General features: G+C 46.2%; 1 protein-coding gene across 1 annotated transcript in view; it reads left to right on the forward strand.

Moving 5' to 3' along the window:
- Positions 1 to 14,507, forward strand: part of LOC139422617 (MHC class II transactivator-like) — a 41,502-nt gene that overhangs the window by 14,666 nt on the left and 12,329 nt on the right. Inside the window, exons 3-12 of the mRNA XM_071173762.1 lie at positions 2,235 to 2,288; positions 2,430 to 2,471; positions 4,578 to 4,646; positions 7,553 to 7,828; positions 9,302 to 9,430; positions 9,853 to 9,921; positions 10,751 to 10,804; positions 13,802 to 13,915; positions 14,096 to 14,142; positions 14,243 to 14,407. Of these exons, the coding sequence (XP_071029863.1) occupies positions 2,235 to 2,288; positions 2,430 to 2,471; positions 4,578 to 4,646; positions 7,553 to 7,828; positions 9,302 to 9,430; positions 9,853 to 9,921; positions 10,751 to 10,804; positions 13,802 to 13,915; positions 14,096 to 14,142; positions 14,243 to 14,407 (1,019 nt within the window). The remainder of the gene's footprint in view (positions 1 to 2,234; positions 2,289 to 2,429; positions 2,472 to 4,577; positions 4,647 to 7,552; positions 7,829 to 9,301; positions 9,431 to 9,852; positions 9,922 to 10,750; positions 10,805 to 13,801; positions 13,916 to 14,095; positions 14,143 to 14,242; positions 14,408 to 14,507) is intronic.

The following is a 14,507-nucleotide window of genomic DNA, read 5'->3' on the forward strand; positions in this document are numbered from 1 at the left end:
AGCTCTGTTAACATCTTATCTATGTTACCCAACTATTCTGATTCATCCCCAACACCTGTTAGCCCTGTTAGCTGTCCCCAGAGCAGGTTTGTTCTGAAGGATTCGTTGCCATTACCTGGCTAAATGGTGAACCACTTTTGTGGTACCAGTTATCCTGAATTTAACTCAAGAGTTGACTAAAGTTACCTTGGTAGTTTATAGGACTCAGGTAACCGTGCAACAATTACCTTGGTAGTTATAGGGCTACCAGGTAACCGTGCAACATAACACTGTTCTACAAAGGACAATGTTCAGAAACTTTTGGTTCCGTATGGATAACTCACCCACACACAACCCCTGCACCCAAACCACAGGAGGTTGGTGGCACTTTAATTTGGGAGGACGGGCTTGTAGTAATGGCTGGAGAGGACGAGGTGGAATGGTATCAAACACATGGTTTCCATGGTTTCCGTGGTCTGATGCCATTCCATTCGCTCCGTTCCAGCCATTTTTACGAGCCGTCCTCCAATCAGCAGCAGTCCCCCCCAAACACTGTTCTATAAAGGAGAACTGTTCATTACAAAACGTTTAGTTCCACATATCTCACACACACACACACACACACACACACACACACACACACACACACACACACACACTGTTAACCCCTGCAGCCAAACACTGTTCTATAAAGGGAACTGTTCTTCTATACAGGACATAGTGTTGATGAAGGGACATGATTAGAGGACGTTAAGTCCCTCAACTCTGCACCGTAACACTCTATTCCTCCTCCAGTAATCCACCTTCCTGTCTCCCTGTCCCAATATTCCTCTTCTCCCTTCTATTCCTCCTGATAAATCCACCTTCCTGTCTCCCTGTCCCAATATTCCTCTTCTCCCTTCTATTCCTCCTGATAAATCCACCTTCCTGTCTCCCTGTCCCAATATTCCTCTTCTCCCTTCTATTCCTCCTGATAAATCCACCTTCCTGTCTCCCTGTCCCAATATTCCTTTTCTCCCGACTTCATTTGTGTCTCCATCTCCTAATAGTCCTGCTCACCTTGGAAAGGTGTCTTTCCGGGCGCCCCAAGAACCTTTCACTCACGAGGGAACGGATATAGTTATAATATTCACTTCACTTCCTGTTTAGTCACAGCCAGGTAAAGTGATTGGCTGTTTAGTCAGAACCAGGGAAGGTGATTGGCTGTTTAGTCAGAACCAGGGAAGGTGATTGGCTGTTTAATCACAGCCAGGGAGGTGATTGGCTGTTTAGTCACAGCCAGGTAAAGTGATTGGCTGTTTAGTCAGAACCAGGGAAGGTGATTGGCTGTTTAGTCAGAACCAGGGAAGGTGATTGGCTGTTTAATCACAGCCGGGGAAGGTGATTCGCTGTTTATTTAGAACCAGGGAAGGTGATTGGCTGTTTAGTCACAGCCGGGGAAGGTGATTGGCTGTTTAGTCAGAACCAGGGAAGGTGATTGGCTGTTTAGTCAGAACCAGGGAAGGTGATTGGCTGTTTAGTCAGAACCAGGGAAGGTGATTGGCTGTTTAGTCACAGCCGGGGAAGGTGATTGGCTGTTTAGTCAGGACCATTGAAGGTGATTGGCTGTTTAGTCAGAACCAGGGAAGGTGATTGGCTGTTTAGTCAGGACCATTTAAGGTAATTGGCTGTTTAGTCAGAACCAGGGAAGGTGATTGGCTGTTTAGTCAGAACCAGGGAAGGTGATTGGCTGTTTAGTCAGAACCAGGGAAGGTGATTGGCTGTTTAATCACAGCCGGGGAATGTGATTCGCTGTTTATTCAGAACCAGGGAAGGTGATTGGCTGTTTAGTCAGAACCAGGGAAGGTGATTGGCTGTTTAGTCACAGCCGGGGAAGGTGATTGGCTGTTTAGTCAGAACCAGGGAAGGTGATTGGCTGTTTAGTCAGAACCAGGGAAGGTGATTGGCTGTTTAGTCAGAACCAGGGAAGGTGATTGGCTGTTTAGTCAGGACCATTGAAGGTGATTGGCTGTTTAGTCAGAACCAGGGAAGGTGATTGGCTGTTTAGTCAGGACCATTGAAGGTGATTGGCTGTTTAGTCACTGCCGGGGAAGGTGATTGGCTGTTTAGTCACAGCCGGGGAAGGTGATTGGCTGTTTAGTCAGAACCAGGGAAGGTGATTGGCTGTTTAGTCAGGACCATTGAAGGTGATTGGCTGTTTAGTCAGAACCAGGGAAGGTGATTGGCTGTTTGACTGTTTTCTTCCTGTTTCTCAGAATTAGACCTGGATGGCTTTCTGGAACACGAGGATTTTCCTTTTGACTTCAATGGTAAGTTACACACACACACACACACACACACACACACACACACACACACACACACACACACACACACACACACACACACACACACACACACACACACAGTGACTGGCTGATTGACTCAAAGCATTTTTCTCTCCGTTTCAGATGCTCTGTTTGACCTGGACTTTACTGTGGACATACAGACAGGTAAGGAGTTTAGAAACAGGTGCTTCTAGTTGTTGTGTTTCTATACCTGGTGAGGTCCCAGAGTCACTCCACTTTAATGTGGACATACAGACTGGTGAGGAGTTTAGAAACAGGTGCTTCTAGTTGTTGTGTTTCTATACCTGGTGAGGTCCCAGAGTCACTCCACTTTAATGTGGACATACAGACTGGTGAGGAGTTTAGAAACAGGTGCTTCTAGTTGTTGTGTTTCTATACCTGGTGAGGTCCCAGAGTCGCTCTACTTTAATGTGGACATACAGACTGGTGAGGAGTTTAGAAACAGGTGCTTCTAGTGGGTGTGTTTCTATGATGCCGTCTGTCTGTTCTAGTGGTTGTGTTTCTATGATGCCGTCTGTCTGTTCTAGTGGGTGTGTTTCTATGATGCCGTCTGTCTGTTCTAGCGGTTGTGTTTCTATGATGCCGTCTGTCTGTTCTAGTGGTTTTGTTTCTATACCCGGTGATGCCATCTGTCTGTTCTAGCGGTTGTGTTTCTATGATACCATCTGTCTGTTATAGTGGTTGTGTTTCTATACCTGGTGATGCCGTCTTTCTGTTCTAGTGGGTGTGTTTCTATGATGCCGTCTGTCTGTTCTAGTGGTTGTGTTTCTATGATGCCGTCTGTCTGTTCTAGTGGTTGTGTTTCTATGATACCGTCTGTCTGTTCTAGTGGTTGTGTTTCTATGATGCTGTCTGTCTGTTCTAGTGGGTGTGTTTCTATGATGCCGTCTGTCTGTTCTAGTGGTTGTGTTTCTATGATGCCGTCTGTCTGTGCTAGTGGTTGTGTTTCTATGATGCCATCTGTCTGTTCTAGTGGGTGTGTTTCTATACCTGGTGATGCCGTCTGTCTGTTCTAGTGGTTGTATTTCTATACCTGGTGATGCCGTCTGTCTGTTCTAGTGGGTGTGTTTCTATACCTGGTGATGCCGTCTGTCTGTTCTAGTGGTTGTATTTCTATACCTGGTGATGCCGTCTGTCTGTTCTAGTGGGTGTGTTTCTATGATGCCGTCTGTCTGTTCTAGTGGTTGTGTTTCTATGATGCCGTCTGTCTGTTCTAGTGGTTGTGTTTCTATGATACCGTCTGTCTGTTCTAGTGGTTGTGTTTCTATGATGCCGTCTGTCTGTTCTAGTGGGTGTGTTTCTATGATGCCGTCTGTCTGTTCTAGTGGTTGTGTTTCTATGATGCCGTCTGTCTGTTCTAGTGGTTGTGTTTCTATACCCGGTAATGCCGTCTGTCTGTTCTAGTGGTTGTGTTTCTATGATGCCATCTGTCTGATCTAGTGGTTGTGTTTCTATGATGCCGTCTGTCTGTTCTAGTGGTTGTCTTTCTATAACCGGTGATGCCATCTGTCTGTGCTAGTGGTTGTGTTTCTATGATGCCATCTGTCTGTTCTAGTGGTTTTGTTTCTATACCCGGTGATGCCATCTGTCTGTTCTAGCGGTTGTGTTTCTATGATACCATCTGTCTGTTCTAGTGGTTTTGTTTCTATACCCGGTGATGCCATCTGTCTGTTCTAGCGGTTGTGTTTCTATGATACCATCTGTCTGTTCTAGTGGTTGTGTTTCTATACCTGGTGATGCCGTCTTTCTGTTCTAGTGGGTGTGTTTCTATGATGCCGTCTGTCTGTTCTAGTGGTTGTGTTTCTATGATGCCGTCTGTCTGTTCTAGTGGTTGTGTTTCTATGATACCGTCTGTCTGTTCTAGTGGTTGTGTTTCTATGATGCTGTCTGTCTGTTCTAGTGGGTGTGTTTCTATGATGCCGTCTGTCTGTTCTTGTGGTTGTGTTTCTATGATGCCGTCTGTCTGTTCTAGTGGTTGTGTTTCTATACCCGGTGATGCCGTCTGTCTGTTCTAGTGGTTGTGTTTCTATGATGCCATCTGTCTGTTCTAGCGGTTGTGTTTCTATGATACCATCTGTCTGTTCTAGTGGTTTTGTTTCTATACCTGGTGACACCACCTGTCTGTTCTAGCGGTTGTGTTTCTATACCCGGTGACGCCGTCTGTCTGTTCTAGCGGTTGTGTTTCTATACCCGGTGATGCCAGGTCCCAGAGTAAACTCTCTCACTTCCTCTGTCTGGTGTGGTGTGTAGGTGAGGTTGCCATGCCGACAGCTGTGGCCGAGCCAGGCGACCAGAAACAGAACTGCGAGACACAGAGAGGTAAACGCGCCTCATTCAGATATAAATGGCTTGGCGTATTAAAGACTTTAATAAACTGTTGTTGCTGCTTGACTTATTATTATGATTTTTATTTTTAAATTCCTTCCTCACCATCTTAAATAAGCATGCCTCATTCAAGAAAGTTAGAACCAGGAACAGATATAGCCTTTGGTTCTCTCCAGACCTGACTGCCCTTAACCAGCACAAAAAACATCCTATGGCGTTCTGCATTCGCATCGAACAGCCCCCGTGATATGCAACTTTTCAGGGAAGTTAGAAACCAATATACACAGGCAGTTAGAGAAGCCAAGGCTAGCTCTTTCAAGCAGAAATTTGCTTCCTGCAACACAAACTTAAAAAAAGTTCTGGGACACTGTAAAGTCCATGGAGAATAAGAGCACCTCCTCCCAGCTGCCCACTGCACTGAAGATAGGAAACACTGTCACCACTGATAAATCCACCATAATTGAGAATTTCAATAAGCATTTTTCTACGGCTGGCGATGCTTTCCACCTGGCTACTCCTACCCCGGTCAACAGCACTGCACCCCCCACAGCAACTCGCCCAAGCCTTCCCCATTTCTCTTTCTCCCAAATCCAGTCAGCTGATGTTCTGAAAGAGCTGCAAAATCTGGACCCCTACAAATCATCCGGGCTAGACAATCTGGACCCTTTCTTTCAAAAATTATCTGCTGAAATTGTTGCCACCCCTATTACTAGCCCGGTCAACCTCTCTTTCGTATTGTCTGAGATCCCCAAAGATTGGAAAGCTGCCGCGGTCATCCCCCTCTTCAAAGGGGGGGACACTCTAGACCCAAACTGATACAGAACTATATCTATCCTACCCTGCCTTTCTAAGGTGTTTAGAAAGCCAAGTCAACAAACAGATTACCGACCATTTTGAATCCCACCATACCTTCTCCGCTATGCAATCTGGTTACAGAGCTGGTCATGGGTGCATAGCCACGCTCAAGGTCCTAAACGATATCTTAACCGCCATTGATAAGAAACAATACTGTGCAGCCGTATTCATTGATCTGGCCAAGGCTTTCGACTCTGTCAATCACCACATCCTCATCGGCAGACTCGACAGCCTTGGTTTCTCAAATGATTGCCTCGCCTGGTTCACCAACTACTTCTCTGATAGAGTTCAGTGTGTCAAATCGGAGGGTCTGTTGTCCGGACCTCTGGCAGTCTCTATGGGGGTGCCACAGGGTTCAATTCTTGGACCGACTCTCTTCTCTGTATACATCAATGAGGTCGCTCTTGCTGCTGGTGAGTCTCTGATCCACCTCTACGCAGACAACACCATTCTGCATACTTCTGGCCCTTCTTTGGACACTGTGATAACAACCCTCCAGACGAGCTTCAATGCCATACAACTCTCCTTCCATGGCCTCTAACAGCTCTTAAACGCTAGTAAAACTAAATGCATGCTCATCAACTGCCCGCATCCGCCCGCTCATCTAGCATGACTACTCTGGACGGTTCTGACTTAGAATACGTGGACAACTACAAATACCTGGGTGTCTGGTTAGACTGTAAACTCTCCTTCCAGACTCACATTAAGCATCTCCAATCCAAAATGTAATCTAGAATTGGCTTCCTATATCGCAACAAAGCATCCTTCACTCATGCTGCCAAACATACTCTCGTAAAACTGACCATCCTACCGATCCTCGACTTCGGCGATGTCATTTACAAAATAGCCTCCAATACCCTACTCAACAAACTGGATGCAGTCTATCACAGTGCCATCCGTTTTGTCACCAAAGCCCCATATACTACCCACCACTGCGACCTGTACGCTCTCGTTGGCTGGCCCTCGGTTCATACTCGTCGCCAAACCCACTGGCTCCAGGTAATCTACAAGACCCTGCTAGGTAAAGTCCCCCCTTATCTCAGCTCGCTGGTCAGCATAGCATCTCCCACCTGTAGCACACGCTCCAGCAGGTATATCTCTCTAGTCACCCCCAAAACCAATTCTTTCTTTGGCCGCCTCTCCTTCCAGTTCTCTGCTGCCAATGACTGGAACGAACTACAAAAATCTCTGAAACTGGAAACACTTATCTCCCTCACTAGCTTTAAGCACCAACTGTCAGAGCACCTCACAGATTACTGCACCTGTACACAGCCCACCTATAATTTAGCCCAAACAACTACCTCTTTCCCTACTGTATTTCATTTATTTATTTATTTTGCTCCTTTGCACCCCATTATTTCTATCTCTACTTTGCACATTCTTCCATTGCAAAACTACCATTCCAGTGTTTTACTTGCTATATTGTATTTACCTTGCCACCATGGCCTTTTTTGCCTTTACCTCCCTTCTCACCTCATTTGCTCACATTGTATATAGACTTGTTTCTACTGTATTATTGGCTGTATGTTTGTTTTACTCCATGTGTAACTCTGTGTCATTGTATGTGTCGAACTGCTTTGCTTTATCTTGGCCAGGGTCGCAATTGTAAATGAGAACTTGTTCTCAACTAGACTACCTGGTTAAATAAGCTGTTGTTTCTGCTTGACTTATTAAAGACTTAAATAAGCTGTTGTTTCTGCTTGACTTATTAAAGACTTAAATAAGCTGTTGTTTCTGCTTGACTTATTAAAGACTTAAATAAGCTGTTGTTTCTGCTTGGCTTATTAAAGACTTAAATAAGCTGTTGTTTCTGCTTGGCTTATTAAAGACTTAAATAAGCTGTTGTTTCTGCTTGGCTTATTAAAGACTTAAATAAGCTGTTGTTTCTGCTTGACTTATTAAAGACTTAAATAAGCTGTTGTTTCTGCTTGGCCGTAGCAGAAGCCTGCTCTCACAACGGCCCCATATGGAGGTATGACGTCAGCAACAGTTGGTTGATTGGTTGATTTAAACAACAGTGTCCTCTGTGATGTTGTCCCTGACAGAGCTTGGTGACGGACAGAGGAAGAGGGGATCGACAGAGGCTGGTGACGGACAGAGGAAGAGAGAGACAGAGCTTGGTGACGGACAGAGGAAGAGGGGATCGACAGAGGCTGGTGACGGACAGAGGAAGAGGAGATCGACAGAGCCTGGTGACAGACAGAGGAAGAGAGCGAAGAGGAGAGCGACAGAGGCTGGTGACGGACAGAGGAAGAGGAGATCGACAGAGCCTGTGGACGGACAGAGGAAGAGAGAGACTCAGACAGACTCTCCCATCAGAGGTAAGAATCAACTCTGTTTCTACCTTCTCCCTTATCCCTGAAGTGTACACTCTTTCCCTCTCCCTTATCCCTGAAGTGTACACTCAATCACTCTCTCTTATCCCTGTAGTGTACACTCCATCACTCTCTCTTATCCCTGTAGTGTACACTCCATCACTCTCTCTTATCCCTGTAGTGCACACTCCATCACTCTCTCTTATCCCTGTAGTGTACACTCCACCACTCTCTCTTATCCCTGTAGTGTACACTCCTTCACTCTCTCTTATCCCTGTAGTGTACACTCCATCACTCTCTCTTATCCCTGTAGTGTACACTCCATCACTCTCTCTTATCCCTGTAGTGTACACTCCATCACTCTCCCTTATCCCTGTAGTGTGCACTCTTTCACTCTCTCTTATCCCTGTAGTGTACACTCCAACACCCTGACAAAACCAAAATAAAAAGTCTCAGGACGTGACAGTAACCCCACCCCAAAGGTGCGGACTCCGGCCGCAAAACCTGAACCTACAGGGGAGGGTCTGGGTGGGCATCTATCCGCAGTGGCGTCTCTGGTGCGGGACGTAGACCCCAATCCACCTCTGGCTCACCCCATTTTGGTGGCGCCTCTGGTGCGGGGACCCTCGACACGGGCCCCGGACTGGGGACCCTCGCCGCGGGCCCCGACTGTCTTTACTTCAGTTCCTCTACAGTGAGGTAGTGTGGCTGAGAGACTGGTATATAGGAACGTGGGGTTCAGTTCCTCTACAGTGAGGTAGTGTGGCTGAGAGACTGGTATAGAGGAACGTGGGGTTCAGTTCCTCTACAGTGAGGCTGAGAGACTGGTATATAGGAACGTGGGGTTCAGTTCCTCTACAGTGAGGTAGTGTGGCTGAGAGACTGGTATAAAGGAACGTGGGGTTCAGTTCCTCTACAGTGAGGTAGTGTGGCTGAGAGACTGGTATAAAGGAACGTGGGGTTCAGTTCCTCTACAGTGAGGTAGTGTGGCTGAGAGACTGGTATAGAGGAACGTGGGGTTCAGTTCCTCTACAGTGAGGTAGTGTGGCTGAGAGACTGGTATATAGGAACGTGGGGTTCAGTTCCTCTACAGTGAGGTAGTGTGGCTGAGAGACTGGTATAGAGGAACGTGGGGTTCAGTTCCTCTACAGTGAGGTAGTGTGGCTGAGAGACTGGTATATAGGAACGTGGGGTTCAGTTCCTCTACAGTGAGGTAGTGTGGCTGAGAGACTGGTATAGAGGAGCGTGGGGTTCAGTTCCTCTACAGTGAGGTAGTGTGGCTGAGAGACTGGTATAAAGGGAACGTGGGGTTCAGTTCCTCTACAGTGAGGTAGTGTGGCTGAGAGACTGGTATAGAGGAACGTGGGGTTCAGAAGTGATAAAGTCTAACCTTTAGTTTAGGTATTGATGTTCTTGGCTTGTTTTTAAAATGGAACTGAATTAATCAAACTGAATATATATTTTTTGTGTTCTCTGTAGGTTGTGCTGGTTCTCCTCCCCTCTCGGCCGTGACTCTCTCTCCTCCTCCTCCCAGACTTGTCCAGATCGCTCCTTCTCTCCTTTACATTCCTGGGTTTGGGACTGCTACTTTCGTCTCTTCGTGTAGCAGTAAGTGTGATGATGATGGTGTTATGTGCTGGTTTCCCCAGACACATGAAGAGTTAATGCTGGACTCATAAAGTACTTTCAATGGAGATGTTTCATATAGTCCATCTGTAGGGAGGGAGGGAGGGAGGGAGAGAGGGAGAGAGGGAGAGAGGGAGGGAGGGAGGGAGGGAGGGAGAGAGAGAGAGAGAGAGAGAGAGAGAGAGAGAGCGAGAGAGAGAGAGAGAGAGAGAGAGAGAGAGAGAGACCTGTGCTCTGTGTGTGAGAGAGTAACCTGTGTTCTGTGTGTGAGAGAGTAACCTGTGCTCTGTGTGTGAGAGAGTAACCTGTGCTCTGTGTGTGAGAGAGTAACCTGTGCTCTGTGTGTGAGAGAGTAACCTGTGTTCTGTGTGTGAGAGAGTAACCTGTGCTCTGTGTCCTTACAGATGGCTCAGAGCTGCAGCTGGTTCAAGCCCCTGTTTTCGGCTTCTCAAGACCTCCCACCTACATACTGAGTGAGTGTGTGTGTGTCTGTGAGTCAAATCAAAGTTCATTGGTAGCGTACAAAGTTTAGCAAAATGCTTCTGTTTCTAGCTCCTGCAGTGGAGCAAAATGCTTCTGTTTCTAGCTCCAACAGTGGAGCAAAATGCTTCTGTTTCTAGCTCCAACAGTGGAGCAAAATGCTTCTGTTTCTAGCTCCAACAGTGGAGCAAAATGCTCCTGTTTCTAGCTCCAACAGTGGAGCAAAAAGCTTCTGTTTCTAGCTCCAACAGTGGAGCAAAATGCTTCTGTTTCTAGCTCCAACAGTGGAGCAAAATGCTCCTGTTTCTAGCTCCAACAGTGGAGCAAAATGCTTCTGTTTCTAGCTCCAACAGTGGAGCAAAATGCTTCTGTTTCTAGCTCCAACAGTGGAGGAACATGTGAGTCCGTGTGTCCCCGTGAGTCTGTGTGTCCGTGAGTCTGTGAGTCTGTGTGTCCGTGACTCTGTGACTCTGTGTGTCCGTGACTCTGTGACTCTGTGTGTCCGTGACTCTGTGAGTCTGTGTGTCCGTGACTCTGTGTGTCCGTGACTCCGTGACTCTGCGTGTCCGTGACTCCGTGTGTCCGTGACTCTGTGTTTCCGTGACTCTGTGTTGTGTGCCTGTTACTCTGTGACTCTGTGTGTCCGTGACTCTGTGTGTCCGTGAGTCTGTGTGTCCGTGACTCTGTGTGTCTGGGACTCTGTGACTCTGTGTGTCCGTGAGTCTGTGTGTCCGTGACTCTGTGTGTCCGTGACTCTGTGACTCTGTGTGTCTGTGAGTCTGTGTGCCTGCGTGTGTTACCTGACGTACTGTGTCCTTGCAGTGTCTTCTCCCTCGCTATCTCCTAGAACCCTCGACGTCCTACCTCTCTCTCCAGGTGAGTGCTGACCAACATCAACACCTCAATTTGACCCAACTTTATACTGTGTTGTGACTGATATAGTAACTCCCATATGGCACCCTATTCCCTATGTATTGCACTACTTTAGACCAGAGCCCTATTCCCTATATAGTGCATTACTTTAGACCAGAGCCCTATTCCCTATATAGTGCACTACTTTAGACCAGAGCCCTATTCCCTATCTAGTGTACTACTTTAGACCAGAGCCCTATTCCCTATATAGTGCACTACTTTAGACCAGAGCCCTATTCCCTATATAGTGCACTACTTTAGACCAGAGCCCTATTCCCTATATAGTGCACTACTTTAGACCAGAGCCCTATTCCCTATATAGTGTACTACTAAAGACCAGAGCCCTATTCCCTATCTAGTGCACTACTTTAGACCAGAGCCCTATTCCCTATCTAGTGCACTACTTTAGACCAGAGCCCTATTCCCTATCTAGTGCACTACTTTAGACAAGAGCCCTATTCCCTATCTAGTGCACTACTTTAGACAAGAGCCCTATTCCCTATATAGTGTACTACTAAAGACCAGAGCCCTATTCCCTATCTAGTGCACTACTTTAGACAAGAGCCCTATTCCCTATCTAGTGCACTACTTTAGACCAGAGCCCTATTCCCCATCTAGTGCACTACTTTAGACCAGAGCCCTATTCCCTATATAGTTTACTACTATAGACCAGAGCCCTATTGGGGAATAGGTGTAATGGGTCCTGTGTGTAGCTGGTGTAGAGACTCAGGCGCAGGACAGCAGAGTAATCAACGTACTTTTACTCAAATTAACAAATGTACAAAGTAACAAAACAAGCACACCATGACGGACCGAAAATACAACAAACACAAACAATACCTGGAGAACAGAGGGATAATATAGTAATCACTCACAAACAATACCTGGAGAACAGAGGGTTAATATAGTAATCACTCACAGACAATACCTGGAGAACAGAGGGTTAATATAGTAATCACTCACAATACCTGGAGAACAGAGGGTTAATATAGTAATCACTCACAGACAATACCTGGAGAACAGAGGGTTAATATAGTAATCACTCACAAACAATACCTGGGGAACAGAGGGTTAATATAGTAATCACTCACAAACAATACCTGGAGAACAGAGGGTTAATAGAGTAATCACTCACAAACAATACCTGGGGAACAGAGGGTTAATATAGTAATCACTCACAAACAATACCTGGGGAACAGAGGGTTAATATAGTAAAAACTCACAAACAATACCTGGGGAACAGAGGGTTAATATAGTAATCACTCACAAACAATACCTGGAGAACAGAGGGTTAATATAGTAATCACTCACAAACAATACCTGGGGAACAGAGGGTTAATATAGTAATCACTCACAATACCTGGGGAACAGAGGGTTAATATAGTAAACACTCATAATACCTGGGGAACAGAGGGTTAATATAGTAATCACTCACAAACAATACCTGGGGAACAGAGGGTTAATATAGTAAACACTCACAAACAATACCTGGAGAACAGAGGGTTAATATAGTAAACAGGTAATTGGTTGAGGGAAGCCAGGTGTGGTAAAGACAAAGACAAAACAAATGGAAAATGAAAAGTGGATCGGCGGTGGCTAGAAGGCCGGCGACGTCGACACCCCCTCCCCCCCGAACAAGGAGAGGGAACCGACTTCGGCCGACGCCGTGACAATAGGGTTCTATAGGGCTCTGGTCTAAAGTAGTGCACTATATATAGGGAATAGGGTTATATAGGGCTCTGGTCTAAAGTAGTGCACTATATATAGGGAATAGGGTTATATAGGGCTCTGGTCTAAAGTAGTGCACTATCTATAGGGAATAGGGTTCTATAGGGCTCTTGTCTAGAGTAGTGCAATATATATATAGAGATAATAGGATTCTATAGGGCTCTGGTCTAAAGTAGTGCACTATATATAGGGAATAGTGTTCTATAGGGCTCTGGTCAAGAGTAGTGCACTATATATAGGGAATAGGGTTCTATAGGGCTCTGGTCAAGAGTAGTGCACTATATATAGGAAATAGGGTTCTATAGGGCTCTGGTCAAGAGTAGTGCACTATATATAGGAAATAGGGTTCTATAGGGCTCTGGTCTAGAGTAGTGCACTATATATAGGGAACAGGGTTCTATAGGGCTCTGGTCTAGAGTAGTGCAATATATATATAGAGATAATAGGGTTCTATAGGGCTCTGGTCAAGAGTAGTGCACTATATATAGGGAATAGTGTTCTATAGGGCTCTGGTCTAGTGTAGTGCACTATATATAGGGAATAGGGTTCTATAGTGCTCTGGTCTAGTGTAGTGCACTATATATAGGGAATAGGGTTCTATAGTGCTCTGGTCTAGTGTAGTGCACTATATATAGGGAATAGGGTTCTATAGGGCCCTGGTCTAAAGTAGTGCACTATATAGGGAATAGGGTTCTACTCAGAGTCATTGATGAGACAGGGGGATTTACTTCCTGCATGACTGAGAGCAGCTTCCTTCAGAGGGGGAATACCATCCATTCAATCATTCATTCATCCATTCATCCATCCATTCATTCATCCATTCATCCATTCATCCATTCATCCATCCATTCATTCATTCATTCATCCATTCATTCGTCCATTCATTCATCCATTCATTCATTCATTCATCCATCCATCCATTCATCCATCCATTCATTCATCCATCCATTCATCCATCCATTTATTCATCCATTCATCCATCCATTCATCCACCCATTCATTCATCCATCCAGTCATCACTGACCTCACTGAGTCAATAAGTCAATCAACATGAGTCAATTTGAATACTGGGTGTGGTTGTTACTCATGTTGTGTGTGTGTGTGTGTGTGTGTGTGTGTGTGTGTGTGTGTGTGTGTGCGTGTGTGCGTGTGTGTGCGTGTGTGTGCGTGTGTGTGTGTGTGTGTGTGTGTGTGTGTGTGTGTGTGTGTGTGTGTGTGTGTGTGTGTGTGTAGTTGACGGTGAGGTAGCTCCAGACTCGATGTGTTCGTATCCTCCTGGGTCTCTGTCTGACTGTGCCAGCCAAGCCCTGTCTCCCCCCTCTGCCTCCCCCCTCTCCCCCAGGACAGGTGAGTTAGAGTCTGTCCTCTCTTCCTCCTGACCCTGTACCCTATATATGCAAAAAACATCCTAAACAAAGGCAATCACATGAGAATGTTACTGTGTGTGTGTGTGTGTGTGTGTGTGTGTGTGTGTGTGTGTGTGTGTGTGTGTGTGTGTGTGTGTGTGTGTGTGTCTGTGTGTTACAGAGGAGTACATTCACCAAGCCAAGGCTCACCTGAGGGGAATGTGCCAGGTAAGACCAAGGGGGACAGACAAGAGGGACCGTTGAGTTGGGTCTTTTTTTCAAAAGACAACTCTACCTGTCTCTCCAACCAATGACGTTGTCTCAACAGGAGATGGAGGCGGGCCTTAGCCTGGCGTCCCACTATGTTGACGTGCGATTGGTCCAGAGGCAGATCCTGATTGGCTCAGGGAAGAACACCAGCAAGTGCCTGGAGAAAGATTTGGTCGTTATCGGAGACGCGGAGAGGAGGCGGGGCTCGTTGGCCAGGAGTCAGGTCAGACCCTGTGACATCATCGTTACGTCGTCACCTACAGAGAAACTATTAGTATTTAGTCTGAAGGCTGTCGTTACGTTGTCATTACAGGTTTTTCTTC

This window comes from Oncorhynchus clarkii, chromosome 12, assembly GCF_045791955.1.
Source record: "Oncorhynchus clarkii lewisi isolate Uvic-CL-2024 chromosome 12, UVic_Ocla_1.0, whole genome shotgun sequence".
Taxonomy (NCBI): domain Eukaryota; kingdom Metazoa; phylum Chordata; class Actinopteri; order Salmoniformes; family Salmonidae; genus Oncorhynchus; species Oncorhynchus clarkii.